An 18569-nucleotide genomic window follows, 5' to 3' on the forward strand; every position below is an offset into this window, starting at 1 on the left:
AGGAGGGTTAATTATGATGGTGGCACGGTTAGTGCAATGCGGTTACAGCACCAATGAGCGGGGTTCAAATTAAAATTTTTGTAAGTTACGGGAATTACTGATTAAAGTGAACTTTTCATAATTAAATACTACAATATTGCTTTTTCTCTAACGGTGTAGTAGTTTGCAATTGTAACTCTGTCTCAGCCACATACAGCATCTACAATCCCCACAGGTACCGGACAATGCGGATTCTACTGTATTTGCTATTTGTACCATCTTGCTGTGTGCAAATTGACTGCTGGCTTCCTGCGTCACACTGACTTAGCCTGAAGAATACTTAATTGGTTCTAAAGCACTTGCACTGATATAGCATAGGCTCAATCTGTTTCAAGACAATTTTAAAGCTAATTAAGAAGAATACTTGGTTCTGGAGTGCCTTGAGTCAACTGAATTGATGAAGGTCTTTCTTTATCTCATGTTTTGGGGTCCTTAGAACTGACATTGTGCTGAATTTAAGATCAGGTGAGTTTCTTCACCAAAGACTAAGAGGTCACCTCCAGATAGATGTCGGAGAGTGAAAGGCTGTGCCTAGCTTGAAGCACTGTCGAAATCCTCACGACCCCTCTCCTCATTCACAGCCCACCTCCTATCGTGGATCAGAGAATGAATGGTCATGGGAAGTTATTGGTCAGATTCACAACTGTGAATCGCTGAATGTATGTTCAAACCAGCAGGGTAGTTCTGTCGAAATATATTTAGAGAAAATGCAATGCTTAAAGTAATATTACCATAGCGCCCATCAGTGTATTTTTGTGCAAACTGTGCAGCGATATCACAGTCTGAGCAATCTGCCATGAAAATGCTGTTTTAAACGAAACAGCCAACTGTACAGAAGACCTGTCATTGTCCACACGCCGCTTGAAGTTTAATGAGGTGTCAGTTCAAGCCAAAAATTTGGATCAGGCTGTAGTGACACAGCTCAGACTCAGCAGAGTTACAAAGCCCCTTTAACCTGACAACTGGGGAGGAAGCTGGGCTCAGGGAACCTCCTTCCCACAACCACAGCAAAAAGACATTCTTTCTGTGGCTTCTGGCAGCCGGCACATCCATCACCCTTCTGTCTGTTGACTTGAGAACTGGCAGTTCACAGTCAAGAACTGAGAAACTCCACAAATGTATGCCCTGACCTATTAGTCCCTGTAGGGTTGGGACTGGAGACGGGCACTGACAAAACGTGCAATAACTGAATGCTAACCATTCCTCAGGATGCTTTAAAGCCCATTGTAGGACCTGTTAACTGTTTATAGACAGTCATGTGCCATTGTCCATTGGTGGGGCCTTCCTAGCTGCCTGCCTCTCTTACGAGGTTACCCTCTTACTTGGGTTATCCCTGGAAAGGAATCACTCTTCATGCCCGCTGGCTCATTGGTGCCTCTCCCTGTGGGATCCACAGGGACATCCAGGACAATGGTTTTAGCTCTTGCTTCACAACAGCAGAAAGTGTTGGAAATGCTCAGCAGGTGGGGAGCCCTTGTGCAAAGAGAAACTGAGTTAATAGTTCAGGTTTGTTACATCTACATTGGGAAAAGAGGTAAGGATTTTTATTGATGATATAGAGACAAACAGCAAGAAAACAGGCCCTTCAGCACGGAGTCCTGTCTATCAGGCACCCATTTTCAGTAGTCAATCCCATTTTATTCCCCTACCTGTTAGGCTCTATCAAATAACCACAGAGTCGTAGGCTGCAGGAACAATAGGCTTTAATGCACACATGACTGGAGCCTGGCCCCCAGGTACAGGACTACCGGAAAGGGGGAGGTAACACGACCTTTATGGCCAGGGCAAAAGGGGAGGAGACTTGAGGGATGAGTCATTAGTGGATGGGCCAGCCTCATATATACACTAAGAGCTATACAATGGAGGAAAACATATCAGTGCACTACCTTCAATTTATCTGCCCCCTTTCCTCCCTTAAACACCAGGGGCAAATTACAGTAACCAATTAACTGAGCAATCTACATTAAGAATGTGGGAAGAAACTGAACAGGTTTTCAGAACATACAACTCCAGACGGCAGCACCCATGGCCAGGATTGAACCTGGGGGGTCGGGCACTGAGGTAGGATTGAACCGGGGGGGCGGGCACTGTGAGGCAGGATTGAACCAGGGGGGTTGGGCACTGTGAGGCAGGATTGAACGAGGGGGGTCAGGCACTGTAAGGCAGGATTGAACCAGGGGGGTCGGGCACTGTGAGGCAGGATTGAACCAGGGGGGTTGGGCACTGTGAGGCAGGATTGAACCTGGGGGGGTCGGTTATTGTGAGGCAGGATTGAACCTGGAGGGGTCGGTTATTGTGAGGCAGGATTGAACCTGGGGGGGTCGGGCACTGTGAGGCAGGATTGAACCTGGGGGGGTCGGTTATTGTGAGGGAGGATTGAACCTGGGGAGGGGGGGGTTGGGCACTGTGAGGCAGGATTGAACCTGGGGGGTCGGGCACTGTGAGGCAGGATTGAACCTGGGGGGGTCGGTTATTGTGAGGCAGGATTGAACCTGGGGGGGTCGGTTATTGTGAGGCAGGATTGAACCGGGGGTCGGTCACTGTGAGGCAGGATTGAACCTGGGGGGGGTCGGTTATTGTGAGGCAGGATTGAACCTGGGGGGGTCGGTTATTGTGAGGGGGGATTGAACCTGGGGGGGTCGGTTATTGTGAGGCAGGATTGAACCTGGGGGGGTCGGTTATTGTGAGGCAGGATTGAACCTGGGGGGTCGGGCACTGTGAGGCAGGATTGAACCTGGGGGGGGTTGGTTATTGTGAGGCAGGATTGAACCTGGGGGGTCGGTTATTGTGAGGCAGGATTGAACCTGGGGGGTCGGGCACTGTGAGGCAGGATTGAATCTGGGGGGGTCGATTATTGTGAGGCAGGATTGAACCTGGGGGGGTTGGTTATTGTGAGGCAGGATTGAACCTGGGGGGGTCGGGCACTGTGAGGCAGGATTGAACCTGGGGGGGGTCGGTTATTGTGAGGCAGGATTGAACCTGGGGGGGTCGGTTATTGTGAGGCAGGATTGAACCTGGGGGGGTCGGTTATTGTGAGGCAGGATTGAACCGGGGGTCGGTCACTGTGAGGCAGGATTGAACCTGGGGGGGGTCGGTTATTGTGAGGCAGGATTGAACCTGGGGGGGTCGGTTATTGTGAGGGGGGATTGAACCTGGGGGGGTCGGTTATTGTGAGGCAGGATTGAACCTGGGGGGGTCGGTTATTGTGAGGCGGGATTGAACCTGGGGGGGTCGGTTATTGTGAGGGGGGATTGAACCTGGGGAGGGGAGGGGAGGGGAGGGGAGGGGGGGGGTCGGTCACTGTGAGGCAGTGGCTCCACTTTTAGCGCTGCTGAAACCTGAATAAAATCATTTGAAAACTACAGAAGAAGATTAAAATACTCAGCTTCTGTTATGATTCATTGCAGGGATCATGTTCAAAATGAGGCCCAGTCCAATCTGAAGCCACTTTCAGAACAAGTAATAATGGATTGTGAAAGTTGGGCTTGCATCAAGCATTGTAACTGAAGAATGAATTATTTAAAATATTCATCGTTGAAATTTTTGTTAAAATGATTTTGGAACATTTTTAAAATATTTTTCACCCTATCAACCAAAATATGTACAAATGTATCTCATTAAATTTACACAGTGGTCTTTTCTCCCCTTTCCCCCCCCCCCACCTCCACTTTTCCCTCCCTCCCCTCTATGTTTTGGGAACATTTAAAGTGCATCCAGACAAACAATGGTTGAGGAATTGAGCTGGTAACTGGGTGACTTCATAGGAAGTGGACTTTCTTGAATTCGATATTCATGGGCTTTCACAATCATCCCAGCTGAAACTGAGGAGTGCCCTCCCTTACTCGAATAGCAATGATACAGTGGGGAGACTGAATCGTTGCTTTTCCATCCCTTTGTCCTTGACTCCCTGCCATAATCTCCCAATGCATAGTTTCCCCACTGTCCCATGAGCAGTTCATGACCCAAATGTGCCCAGCCCCACCTGAGGTACTCCTGGCCCACTGATGATAGAATTCCTGATTCTTTGCCTTTCCTGTCTTGAAGTTTAACAAGTGGTGATCCCATCTTACTTTGATGTATTGTTTGAAACCCATCTCCCAATGAAGGCCGTAGTACAGTGACCAGATAACTTGTGTGGGGCAGGGAGAGTGTTTGGTTAAATATTCATCCCAGGACACTGGGAAAATAGCCCACCTCCCCCCCTGCTCTGGGCAGGGTGGGTTAGGCAGTGTCCAGCAAGGGGGGGTGGGGGGGGGGAGGTGTGTGTGCGTGTATACACTCATGTGTGCATGGAAATTGCATGCTCCTTCTTTGACTGTGTGGACTTCAGCTTTGTTTAGTCTTGCATTGTGAATGTAATTGATTCTCCAATGTCATGTTAAGGAAGAGTGGGACAGCTCTCCCTGGTGACTTTCCCAATATATCTCTCTCAATATCACCTTAAAATAATGCAGATTTCCAATTCTGATCAGCGCACACTGTACATGGGATCTTCCTGAGGGGGGAAAAAAAACTGCAACATTTCCAACACTGAGCAAAGAGCACCTTAATTTCTGTTTCAGAATTAAGTAGCCCTTTGGGCTAATGAGCCTACGATTGAGGCTGTCGTCACTGAAGTGTCAGCTCAGTGCTCTTGGAAGCAAAGTCTGTCAATCATTTCAGCACAAGTTGAGGAATTCACTTTATAAATGGATGATTCATCATGCAAAGCCTGGTCATGATCCAGTGAGCCATTCCCATTGACAGATTGATAGGATTTATAGACAATATACATGGAACAGTTTCATCAAATTACATCACATGCATCTGATGCATTTTGTGAAAAATTTCAATTTTTGTGTTGTTACATTTAGAATTAAGTAGAACTTTTACAACATAGAAAGGGGCCATTCAGCCCTGTGGATCCAACCTGGAGGCGACAAGTCAGCATACAGGAGGAAGATTGAAAACTTGGCTGAATGGTGCACCAACAACAACCTTGCACTCAATGTCACCAAAATCAAGGAGCTGATTGTTGACTTCAGGAAAGGAAAACCAGAGGTGTATAATCCAGTGACGGTTGGGGAATCAGAGGTGGAGAGGGTGAGTTCCTGGGAGTCACTATCTCAGATAATTTTTCCTGGACCCAACACCCCAATGGCATCGTGAAGAAGGCGCATCAACATCTCTACTTCCTCAGGAGTTTGCGAAGGTTTAGTAAGTTTCATTAGATGTGTGGTGAAAAGTGTGCTGACCGGCTACATCACAGTCTGGTATGGAGACACCAATGCCCATGAGCGTAAAGCCCTCCAAAAAGGTAGTGAACACAGCCCAGGACATCACAGGCAAAACCCTCCCCACCATCAAGAGTATCTATGGGGAATACTGTTGTCGGAGAGCAGCAGCAATAATCAAGGAGCCACACCACCCAGCACACATCTCTATTCTCGCTGCTGCCATCAGGAAAGAAGTATAGGTGTCACCACCAGGTTCAGGAACAGCTGCTACCCCTCCACCATCAGAGTCCTAAGCAACAAACTCAATCAGGGACTCATTTAAGGACTCCTGCGTGCATTTTATTGATTTTTTTTATGCTCTCGGAATTGCATAGCCTGTTTATTACATAACATAACAATTACAGCACGGAAACAGGCCATTAGGCCCTTCTAGTCCACACCGAACCAAACACCCCTTTCTAGTCCCACCTCCCTGCACAATGCCCATAACCCTCCATCTTCTTCTCATCCATATACCTGTCCAACCTTTTCTTAAATAATACAATTGAATCCGCCGCCACTATTTCTCCCGGAAGCTCATTCCACACGGCTACCACTCTCTGAGTAAAGAAGTTCCCCCTCATGTTACCTCTAAACCTCTGCCCCTTAATTCTTAACTCATGTCCTCTTGTTTTAATCTTTCCTCCTCTTAACGGAAATAGTCTATCCACATCCATTCTGTCTATCCCTTTCATAATCTTAAATACTTCTATCAAATCCCCTCTCAACCTTCTACGCTCCAAAGAATAAAGACCCAATCTGTCCAATCTCTCCCCATACTCCAGATGCTTAAACCCAGGCAACATTCTGGTAAACCTTCTCTGCACTCTCTCCACTCTGTTTATATCCTTCCTATAATTAGGCGACCAGAACTGCACACAGAACTCCAAATTAGGCCGCACCAACCTTACATTTCATTATGTGTTTACAGTTGTTTTTGTTTACATGCATACATTGTGTAACTTTTTTTGTGCAACCAATCTCAGGTTTGTATGTGTTGTCATGCAGATACCCTGATGATAAATCTGAAATCATTCAGGCAAGCCACCTCTGCCTCTCGATATCTCAGTCTATTGCCATTCTTCTCTCCCCTTTGCACACCTAGCTCACCTCCCTTTAAAGGCCTGCTGACAGAAATTATTGTGCAGCTAGAGGAAAAAAAAGTCAATGAATGGCTGGAAGGAGACAGGAAAAGTACAAGCAACATTGTGGAGTTAAAAGAGCATGGATTAGGTTTTGGGTACAGCATCACCCCATCGCCTGGATGTGAGTATTAGCTTCGTGTTTGTTTCCTGCAAACACTGGGAGATGGCCTTTTCTCTTGGGCCATCCTCTCTCCGGCTCACATTCCAACCTCATCTCAAATATCAACCTTATTCGTCATCTTCCAGCAGTTCTTAAGTTTAACTCACCAGTTTACCTCAAAACACCAGGTCTTCAGTGCATGATTATAATTTGCCTGCTGGATCACTAATCTCAGCTGGACCTTCCTTCCACAGGTGACATCTCTTGGTTTGAAGTCTCTGGAAATTAGAGGATGATCACTCTTAACGCTGTGTAGGTAGCACCTGAGTAAAACTGAGGCATTAAATAAAAGATGCGCACAATGATTTAACCTGTGAGATGGGAGATGATTGGGTGAATTTCTTGTCTCAAGCTAGGAAACTGCACTGCTGTAACTGACGGCGATGAAATCAATCACCATCCCTTCCCTCATCCTTGAGATTAGTGGATTGCTTTTAATTCCCATTTTCTGCTCCTGCGGGTATTCAGTGCAGAAAATCTGCCATCTGCACGTGACTTCAGAACTACCAGCATCCTCGATAAAGAGTGCTGACCCAAAACACTGACCAACTGACCAATGGTTTCCATGGATGCTGCCTGACCCACTGAGTCTCTCCAGATTTTCTTTGTTCCCTCAAGATGCCCTTCTTGTGTTTCACTCTCTCTGTCCGTCTCAGAACTGGCCATCGCTCTGGCCCAGTTTTACAGAACACGGCTCAAGGCTGCCACTGCTCTGAAGGTGCAGAGCGACTATCCTAGGGTGACCTTTCTGTTCCCAGCTCTTTGGCTCACGGGCTTGGTGATCCTGACTGTGCAGTGAGGGCTTCTCAATCCACCAGATAGACCACACAGCATCCTCGGGACAAGCAGGAAGTGGAGGCATCTGCTTTCCCACCAGCGCCTCATGGCTCGAATCTGGCGAGCTCCAGCACCCAAGATCTGGGATTTGAACAGTTAAATGCCACCTCTGTTCCCTGCCAGGAGATCCACATCAGTTATACTGACTGCTGTCCACACATCATTCCAGGCGGACGTGAAGCTAGCATTAGATGAACTAATCACTCTAGTGACAACCTCAAGAGAAAGTATCTTGAGGCTACATTCTTAATCACCGGGGACAAACCAAGTCACTCACGAGAGCATCCTGCCTGAACTCTCATCAGCACATTTCCTGCCCCATCAGAGGTCCCAGCACCCTGGACCACAGCTACACAACCATAATGAATGCCAACTCTTCCATCCCAGTCTACACTTTGGCAAGTCAGATCATAAGTCAAGCAGAAGCTGAGGAGAGAGGGGCTGCCGGAGAAAATTATTCAGGGATGATCTGAGGATACAGATGACATCCTGTGTGGCTGCTTGAGTTGGTAAACTGGTCTGTATTTAAGGATTCAACAACCAACTTGATTTGTAAGTACCATCACTGTTACTGCCTATGTCAGCAAATGTGTGGAAGGCTGCAGGGGTAAGAGGGACATACGGGAATTTCCAAATAGTAAAGAGTGGATCAACTGTGAACTCAACTCACAACTGAAGGCCAAGAGTCCTAGGCTTTTCCAAGAAATCCAAGGTCAATCTCTGCAAGGCCATCAAGGGAGCCAAGTGACAGTGCTGAACCAGACTCTTGTTCCGTGAGAACACCACGGACAATCAGAGGCTGTGGCAGGGCACGTACTCTATCACAGAATACAAAGCGAAGTCGAGCAGCATTGCATGGCAACAGCCGTTTCTATGAGCTTAAGGCATTCTACGGCTGCTTTAAACAGAGTCAGAGAGGCAGCAATGTCCACTTTAACTCTGTGCACTCCTCTCATGGTCACTGCCTCTGAACTCAGTTCCACCATTCGAGAGCGAAGCCATAGAAAGCAACCAGCTCAGTTGTGGTCCCGGGATGCATCCTGAGAGTCTGTGCAGATCAATTGGCAGGGGTATCACAAGCATCTTTAGACTCTCCCTTCGACAGGCCGCAGTTCCCACCAACTTCACGACCCCCTCCCCCAAACAAAACAGTACCTGTACAATTATTGGCCTAAATGATGATGCTCTGACCGCTGTCCAAACAGACCCACAACCAGCACCATTTCTCCAGCTTTGCTGTCATGAAGCAGGAGCTAAAACCATTGTACTGCTCTATGCCTGCTAAAGTTGACTTGGCAGACTGCTTGCTGAAGAACCCTTCTTACTGTGCCAGTATAATGTGACAATAATCTCGAACTTGGTCTAGAAGTAGATTTAGTTGAAATCTCCTCTTAAAACCTTGAAACACATTTCAACCCATGAGTAAAGTGAAGCTACAATTTTGTTGGAAAAACCTGCTGGGAGCTTCCTGCAATTATATGTCACGTGAAAGGCTTACTCTGGAGTTTGGCTGTCACATTGTAAATGCAGATTGGCTTTCACACAGAGCAAAGGGGCATGGGCTTACCTCAAATATGAGACAGCATATCTGATCAATTCAACACTCAAAGCATCAGCCTAGATTTCTGCATCCAAGCCTCGCAATGGGTCTTGAGCTCACAGCCTTCAAATGCACAATTCTCTGAGCCATGGCTGAGCCTGAACTAGCTGTTCATTATGTCAGACAAAAATCAGGCTCTCTGTTGAATCTTGTTGACCAATGGAAGGATATGGTTTATGATAGGGTGAAGGAAGGGACCCTCTTTTATTAATCTGAAGTATTAATTTCAGATGAAGCCAAAATGTAGGAAGAGGAAAAATAATAATAGCAAGCATGTACTAGAATATTTCTGGGGCACAAAATGGTTAAAATGTCTCTTCTAGAAATGTTGAACCATCACCAGCCTCACCTTCGCTGAATTTTTTCGTACTCTCACTCAATCTTTCTTTTCTCTTTTACGTTTGCATACTGCAATTTGCTTCTTTCTCCCTCTCTCCAACACACACTCCTTTTCCCTGTTTTTCACCTTCTCTCTTTTCTCATGCACAGTATGACTCTCTAGTTCACCCCCTTGCTCTCTCCTTTTTTTAAACTAATGGTTTTCCATCGCTGCCTCCCTCTCTTTCTCTTTGCAAAAATTCATCTAATTGCCTCTCAAGCCCAATTAATCTGTCTACTTCGCTGGTCTCTCTTGTAATTTATTTCACATTTTTATTACTTGTTGGATGAGGGAGGTTCTACCGACCACACTGCTTCCTCCCTAACCTCATTAGCAACAACCTTTGAAAATGTTTCTCAAATTTGGACAACCATGGTATTAAAGCTAGATTTATGTTATGACCCTCTGCAAACAGCTACCTTAAAGTACGCTACTCGAGATGCCTCCACTCTCTGAGCTATAAATATATCCAGATCCAGCCCTGTGTGTAAGAAATTGATAGCCACATTACATTCTTAATTGAATTCACTCTTACCACTGTGTACTTCAGTCATTTTCTTCAATTCATTCTGGATCTCAGTTTTGAAAGGGAGCGTGTATTGGTTATCACATAATTGTATAGGTTGTCCTGGCATACAAATTCAGTGAGAAGTTTGACTTAAAACGACTATCCTGTGAAGATGAATTTAGATCAAACATTCGATGAAGGAAATAACTAACTGAACATAATTGTTTCTCTTTATTGTAATAGTCCTATTCATTACATCTTTTCAGTAATGAAGCAATGCACCTCTGTTTTTATCAAATGGTCTGACTATATCCAATGAGAAAGAGAAGAAAAATGCAATTACAAAGCCCCTTGCATGATCTCAGGGCATTCCCAAACCTTTTACAGGAAATTAAACACTTCTAAGATGTGGTCATTGTTGGAACACAAGTAATGCAACAACCAAGTCATGCACAACAAGCTTCAACAAGTAGCAGTGTGTTTCTGTTTGTGCAAACTGCGAAGAACTGAAAAGAAATATTGCTGCAAGATTCACAAATGAAGCCCTGCCTTGGCATGTCATCTGCACGATGGGATCCTCAAATTTCTGTTGTGGAGGGCAGTATTGCTCTTTTCTGTATGGCTGCAGAGATTGTGGGAGTGCTGGAGGTGAATTCACAGACACTATTGGCAGACTAAAGCCAATTATGTGTATAATTACATCTGTTTTATTACATGGCAATAAAGAAATTTTGGTTCTTGAAACACCCAAACAGTTCATGCATGTCCTGCACATTGAAACATTGGCCAAGACCTGCCAAGGTTTTAGTTAAAGAGGGCCAGATCTAATGGTTTAATGATGGCAGGCTGAAACATCTGTTGCTCTCTAGGTAGGATCTTGTTTAAACGTCTAGACAAGTGATAGCTTCAACATCCCCCGTGCTACCAATGACGTGTTTCATATGAATTGAATTATTCTTCGATCTGCCTGTGCCTTCTGATCTGGCGGGGTGCTTTTCACCTACCTACCTCTGTTCCACCCCTAGGGCCTGCAGCCTGGTAATCTCCTCTTGTGGATCGGCGTGGAGTGAGCCAGTGGGTGGGAAGCTGGCTGAGAAATAGTTCAGGCAAAGTGGACTAGAAACGTTGCTTGAAGTTGAATCAGTGTCAGAGCAGGGGCAGCTCATATGAATATTTTTTTATATATCTGGCGGGGACACAATGGCCAATATATCCATCAGTGCAATAAATTGTGATGAGTCAACAATCATGATCCTGTAATTCTAAAAGCTTTTGTGAAAATAAAGTATCCAAGGCATGAACTTTTCACTCATGAGAAATGGACAAGCCCTCCACACAGCTCCAGTTCAGCACACCTTTCCAGGCAACACAAGTTTCTCGCCAGCTCCTCTAACAGTGTAACTAACACAAGATAGGAGTGTATCCAATGAAGTGAAGTTGACATCAATTGCAAGAACCACATTCATCATGTCATGTTCTGGCTTTAATTTGTCTGTGCTAATGTGATGAAGTCAAGTCTCATTTACCAAGTTAGAAGAAATCCATGATCCTATTTTGTTTTCCCCCAAATAATTGTAAGCAGATGATTATAAAATTGGGAATTTTAAACTTGCAAGATGCAGTTATTGCTGTCATCTCAGTATTGATTTGGCGTAATTCGGTTTTAATTTACCCAATAGCCTTCATGATAAATTTACATGGTGGTTGGTTATTCTTTTTCAAAAACCTTTGACACCTGGAGACTTTGCCATTATAGATCTAGTTTGGATTTTGATCAAAAAATAATTCAGACAGTGCATTGTTTGAGGGAGCTCTTGGACCTGATGTTAATCCGAGGTGCTATCTGTCTTCTCAGTTGTGCATACCAGATCCGATGGCATTATTTGGAAGAAGAATTGAATTCTCCCAGGCACTCAGGCTAATATATTGTATATTTTACTTAAGCAGTATTAAATTAGATCTATTTTTCATTACTCTTTATGAGATCTTGCTGTGCACTACTCTTCAGGCACTTTTTTCCACTTTACAACATTGACTATGCCACAAAATGGTGTTTCACTGGCAGGTTCTTTGAACAGTTAAAGTCTTTTTATTTGTGTTTTTGTCTTTGGGTTTTAGACAACATATGTTTATTTACAATTCATTGCCCATGTCTGTGTAATAGTGCTGTCAGTCAGTCCTTGACAATCATTCAGATTTATCATTTGATCTTGGTATCATTAATATTTCATTGATATCATCACACATCAAATGAGTGAAATTTCAAATCCATTAAATTTGACATGAGACTTGCCATGCAGAATAATGAAAGGAATGTTCTACTTATCTTTAGTAGAACTGAATTTTGGAACATTGGCATCTACTACTGTTATAGTGTATGCGGTGCTTGCAACCTAGGATATTTGCATTCTTTGATTTCTTTCACGAACTCTGGACATTCCAATGAAATGCCCTTGTTGCAATGCTTTGAACACAGCAGCCACTCTGCAAAAAAAAAATGAGTGAAGAAATGACCTGGTAACCTGTTTTAGGGATGTTATCTGAAGATTAAACATTAGCCAGGGCATAGTGGCAGCTGGTTCATATCCATCTGAAAGAACAGCCAAGAATTTGGCTGAATGGTTCATCTGATACTCTAAATTTAAATTGAAATGTAGACATACAGCACGGTAACAGGCCATTTCAACCCACGAATCCGTGCCACCCAATTTGCACCACATTAAACTACACCCCTGGTATATTTCTAATGGTGGGAGGAACTGGAGCCTCCGGGGAAAACCCATGCAGATACAGGGAGAACATACAAACCCCTTATGGACAACGTGGGATTAGAACCTCGGTCCTGATCGCTAGCTCTGTAAAGGCATCATGCTTAGCGCGGCGCCAACTGGGCTTCCTTGGATGGCACTGCACTTCAGTTTCAGACCGGGTTCTCTCCGTGGGTTTCAGGGGTAGGATTTCCCAGGCATCAGGAACTTGGATGTGAGAGTGCTATTTATGGAGTCTCACAATGAACAGATTCACAACTTTTGATTTAATTTAAAAAAATTTAATGATACAACACAGTAGAAGGCCCTTTCAGCCAATAAACTCAATTATGCCCAATTAACCTACCAACCCCATATGTTCTGGAGGCAGGAGGAAACTGGATCATCCTATGAAACCTCATTGAAGACAAATCTGTCCTGGGTGAACTTAAAAATTAATTAAACCTCAGATCTGCTCACTCTGAATGTTGCTTAGGTAAGAATGTGTATGGGAGACATGAACCACAGCTCTTTTAGTTCTACATGCCATCTGCAATTCAACCTGTGAGATCATTATTCTCATCAAATGCAGCCCTTGACAAACAGCTGTCTCTCGTTGTTCAGCGATGAGCGCATTCCCAAGGACAGTCCTGGGTGAGTGGCAGGTGGGGTTGGAGCTCTGACCATATTTGGTACTTCTCAAAGTGGTCTCAGAGATGTGGACATTCTCAGGGCCCGATGCCTACTTGTATTTGCTCTTTCAACCTCGGGCACTTTCCTATCATTCATTCCATGATATGTTCCAAATGGAACCTGAATGAACAACAAGTGGCTTTAGTTGCTCAATGCCTTCAAGTTACTAATTGGGACATGAAATAGGAGCAACATGACCATGTTTGATATCAGGACTCGAAAGGAGAACCTGAAGGAGGAGACCATGGCTAAGCAGGGAAGCTTAAACAGGATATTCCAGGATTTGCATGGAGTTCAATTATTCAGAGGTTAACCAACTGAAAGCATGATAATGAATGAGAAAGCAACAAGAATGGATGATGCGCCAATTCAGGAAATTGAGAGGATCAGAAACAATGGAAAAGGTTTGATGGGCCATATGGCCCAACTCTGCTCCTATGTTATTCTGTATTTTGCAGAAAATGTGCATTAATCCACAGAATATTGATATTTTGAGTGGTAATTCAAGTGAAAATCTTGTCACTTTCACAACTGTTTGTTCAAACAACACGAGTTATGTGGTGTGTGAGTGATGAAGTGCTGTGTTACTGCCCAGGCAGAGTTCCAGAGGGATGAAGGTGGACAAGGTACAGTGATCATGATTTATGTTGACATGATATCAAGGTGACCTCCTTTGTGGAGATTAAACGTGGCTTGTAAGGGAAAGAAAAATAACGTTTGTGTGCTTTTTGTTTTGCCTTTGCCCTCAACTTAACCTCCATCTCAAGGTGGTCTCCTCTGTTCATTGAAGCAGACGTAAATGACTCTCTACAGGTCTCTTGTGCTGATATTTGACAGGAGGGGGTGCAATGTTTACAACTAAACCAGATCTGTCTGGCACCATGTTGATGTTTACAACTAAGCCAGATCTGTCTGGCACCATGTCGATGTTTACAACTAAGCCAGATCTGTCTGGCACCATGTCGATGTTTACAACTAAGCCAGATCTGTCTGGCACCATGTCGATGTTTACAACTAAGCCAGATCTGTCTGGCACCATGTCGATGTTTAGGTTCATCTGGGATGTTCTAATTCTGATGGGACTGTGATGCTAAAATACCTAGAAATTTCCTCTTCACTTTCATATCTCTGCATCTTTTCAGATGCTCCTTTGCATCTGCTGGAATGTCATGATGCTTGGCTGCGTCCTCTTGAGTTGTAGCAATGGAGTCTTTACCACACACTGCATGTTATAGAAGTTGAACTTTTTGTCATTTTCAGTAGTATAGACAAATAGGATTCCTGAAGTTGTGAACTTTATGAAGGTGTGCACTATACTCCCACAAACTATGTCACTACTTCACTACTCTCACCAGCATTACAAATTACTCAAACTATTCTTGTGTTGTGGATCCCAAACTGAGCTGATGGTTGCTGGGCAAGATCATTTTTCAAATATGCTGAATCAAATGTAGCATCTGGCTGGGTTACCTCCTTTGTGTAGTTTTACTGACCAGGTTTACATTCTCTGCCTGCAGTTGGGTTGACTAGTTTGACACCTTTTTCCATTGATATTCCGCTAACTAGATTACCACATCCTCTGCTTTCCATGGAATTGACTTCCTCAACCCCTCTCCAACTGTAGTTCACCTAATTCCTTTTTTCTTCTAAGTGCACGTTGATTGGGCCACCTCCTCTGCCTGTAGTTCAACTGACTAGGTCACCTCCTTTGACTACAGTTTGACTGACTGGATCACCTCCGACTGTAGTTTAAGTGACTAGGTCACCTCCTTTGACTACAGTTTGACTGACTGGATCACATCCGACTGTAGTTTAAGTGACTAGGTCACCTCCTTTGACTAAAGTTTGACTGACTGGATCACCTCTGACTGTAGTTTAAGTGACTAGGTCACCTCCTTTGACTACAGTTTGACTGGATCACCTCTGACTGTAGTTTAAGTGACTAGGTCACCTCCTTTGACTATAGTTTGACTGACTGGATCACCTCTGACTGTAGTTAAGTGACTAGGTCACCTCCTTTGACTACAGTTTGACTGACTGGATCATTTCTGACTGTAGCTTAAGTGACTAGATCATCTCCTTTGACTACAGTTTGACTGACTGGGTCACCTCCTCTGAGTGACATTCACATGAGCAAGATGACTCCTCTTTTGACAGTAGTTTGTTGCTCACTTCACCATCATCCAGTGGAGTACGTGTGTGATCAATTCCTGACTGGCTGTGGAATCCTTCCTGCCAGGTCATTTCATCATTAACCTATCCTGTGAGCCAACGACCCTTGGTAGCTCTAATCATTGGTGTTGGATAATAAAAACAGAACATTCTGACAGCGCTGCTAGACCTGCTGTAACTGCAGCACTGTTGTTGGTGTGGACCTGTGGAAAGCACCGAATGGAGACAGAGTGCTCACCTGCAGGGTCCTACTGCCCAGAACCACTACTGGCTCCGTACAGGTTTTAAATGGCGTGCTAATAGAGCCAATAGTATTTTAGTTTAAAATTCTGTGACTCTGGAATCAATGCCCAAGCTGACGGCCTCGAGGCATTGCAGACTCCGGGGAAGCAGTTGACTGGTGCAAGTAATGGGGATAATACCCCCACTCCTGTTCAGAAGGAGAAACAGAGGGGGCAGCCCTAAGGACGGTGGCCATGGCGGTGGACCACCGAGGGCCTCTGCAGCTGAAGGACACACACCGGTAGCGAGCCGTTAACGAATTGCGGGTGCGGAACCCGCATAGGCTGCAGGTGACTTAAGGTGAAAGGACTCACACCAGGCTGTGGACTGCTGGAGATTGGATCATGAGAACTAGGTATTGGAACTGGGATTTGAGAGGATTCTGAGGGCAAGAATGGCCCCTGAAGACCCCTGGGCGCCGAAGGCTTCCTCGTTCATTACGGAGGTTTGGATCTGGTCTCAGGTTTGCTGATGATCGTTTGCAGCTGCAGAGGCTGCGGGAGGCACTGGAGGTCAATTAATGGCCACAGTGACTCAGGGGAACTCTCTTTTGCTTCTCTCTCTCACAGAAGGTTCTCTGGGCAATGCTAATGCTAATGGCAAAACTTTGTCTACTTTATGATAGACTGAAGGCTATTTCATGTGATATTATATTTCTGTTTTAGTTCATGATAAAAAATAGTACTGTATCCGATCTAAAGAGAGCAGCAGATCAAGTGTTTGGGACTATCACTCCCTTTTGCCTTGACGTTCTTTGACCTGAAATTTTGATTCTGTTTCCACCTGATCTACTGAATGTTTCCAGGACTCCCTTTTGCCTTGACGTTCTTTGACCTGAAATTTTGATTCTGTTTCTGCCTGATCTACTGAATGTTTGCAGGACTCCCTTTTGTCTTGACGTTCTTTGACCTGAAATTTTGATTCTGTTTCTGCCTGATCTACTGAATGTTTCCAGGACTCCCTTTTGCCTTGACGTTCTTTCACCTGAAATTTTGATTCTGCTTCTGCCTGATCTACTGAATGTTTCCAGGACACCCTTTTGCCTTGACGTTCTTTGACCTGAAATTTTGATTCTGTTTCCGCCTGATCAACTGAATGTTTCCTGGACTCCCTTTTGCCTTGACGTTCTTTGACCTGAAATTTTGATTCTGCTTCTGCCTGATCTACTGAATGTTTCCAGGACACCCTTTTGCCTTGACGTTCTTTGACCTGAAATTTTGATTCTGTTTCCGCCTGATCTACTGAATGTTTCCTGGACTCCCTTTTGCCTTGACGTTCTTTGACCTGAAATTTTGATTCTGCTTCTGCCTGATCTACTGAATGTTTCCAGGACACCCTTTTGCCTTGACGTTCTTTGACCTGAAATTTTGATTCTGTTTCCGCCTGATCTACTGAATGTTTCCAGGACTCCCTTTTGCCTTCACGTTCTTTGACCTGAAATTTTGATTCTGCTTCTGCCTGATCTACTGAATGTTTCCAGGACACCCTTTTGCCTTGACGTTCTTTGACCTGAAATTTTGATTCTGTTTCCGCCTGATCTACTGAATGTTTCCTGGACTCTCTTTTGCCTTGACGTTCTTTGACCTGAAATTTTAATTCTGTTTCTGCCTGATCTAATGAATGTTTCCTGGACTCCCTTTTGCCTTGACGTTCTTTGACCTGAAATTTTGATTCTATTTCCGCCTGATCTACTGAATGTTTCCAGGACTCCCTTTTGCCTTGACGTTCTTTGACCTGAAATTTTGATTCTGTTTCCGCCTGATCTACTGAATGTTTTCAGGACTCCCTTTTGCTTGAAGTTCTTTGACCTGAAATTTTGATTCTGTTTCCATTTGATCTACTGAATGTTTCCAGGATTCCCTTTTGCCTTGACGTTCTTTGACCTGAAATTTTGATTCTGTTTCCGCCTGATCTACTGAATGTTTCCTGGACTCCCTTTTGCCTTGACGTTCTTTGACCTGAAATTTTGATTCTGCTTCTGCCTGATCTACTGAATGTTTCCAGGACTCCCTTTTGCCTTGACGTTCTTTGACCTGAAATTTTGATTCTGTTTCTGCCTGATCTACTGAATGTTTCCAGGACTCCCTTTTGCCTTGACGTTCTTTGACCTGAAATTTTGATTCTGTTTCTGCCTGATCTAAAGAATGTTTCCTGGACTCCCTTTCGCCTTGACGTTCTTTGACCTGAAATTTTGATTCTGCTTCTGCCTGATCTACTGAATGTTTCCAGGACTCCCTTTTGTCTTGACGTTCTTTGACCTGAAATTTTGATTCTGTTTCTGCCTGATCTACTGAATGTTTCCAGGACTCCCTTTTGCCTTGACGTTCTTTGACCTGAAATTTTGATTCTGTTTCTGCCTGATCTACTGAATGTTTCCAGGACTCCCTTTTGCCTTGACGTTCTTTGACCTGAAATTTTGATTCTGTTTCCGCCTGATCTACTGAATGTTTCCAGGACTCCCTTTTGCCTTGACGTTCTTTGACCTGAAATTTTGATTCTGTTTCCGCCTGATCTACTGAATGTTTCCAGGACTCACTTTTGCCTTGACGTTCTTTGACCTGAAATTTTGATTCTGTTTCTGCCTGATCTACTGAATGTTTCCAGGACTACCTTTTGCCTTGACGTTCTTTGACCTGAAATTTTGATTATGTTTCTGCCTGATCTACTGAATGTTTCCAGGACACCCTTTTGCCTTGACGTTCTTTGACCTGAAATTTTGATTCTGTTTCCGCCTGATCTACTGAATGTTTCC

The 18569-nt window shown here is 44.4% G+C and overlaps 1 protein-coding gene across 7 annotated transcripts in view; it reads left to right on the forward strand.

The window, feature by feature from the left end:
* plppr1 (phospholipid phosphatase related 1) overlaps window positions 1–18569 on the forward strand; it is a 100108-nt gene that overhangs the window by 21230 nt on the left and 60309 nt on the right. The window contains exon 2 of one of the 7 annotated variants that reach the window (XM_069923478.1): window positions 1965–2100. The exons of 5 other annotated variants lie outside the window; for them this stretch is intronic. In XM_069923478.1, coding sequence (XP_069779579.1) covers window positions 2065–2100 — 36 coding nt within the window. In that variant the 5' untranslated portion in view covers window positions 1965–2064. Of the gene's footprint in view, window positions 1–1859; window positions 2101–18569 lie in introns of those variants that run through there. One more of the 7 variants, XM_069923468.1, reaches the window with a different exon arrangement.

The sequence above is a fragment of the Narcine bancroftii genome, chromosome 1 (genome assembly GCF_036971445.1).
Source record: "Narcine bancroftii isolate sNarBan1 chromosome 1, sNarBan1.hap1, whole genome shotgun sequence".
Classification (NCBI taxonomy): domain Eukaryota; kingdom Metazoa; phylum Chordata; class Chondrichthyes; order Torpediniformes; family Narcinidae; genus Narcine; species Narcine bancroftii.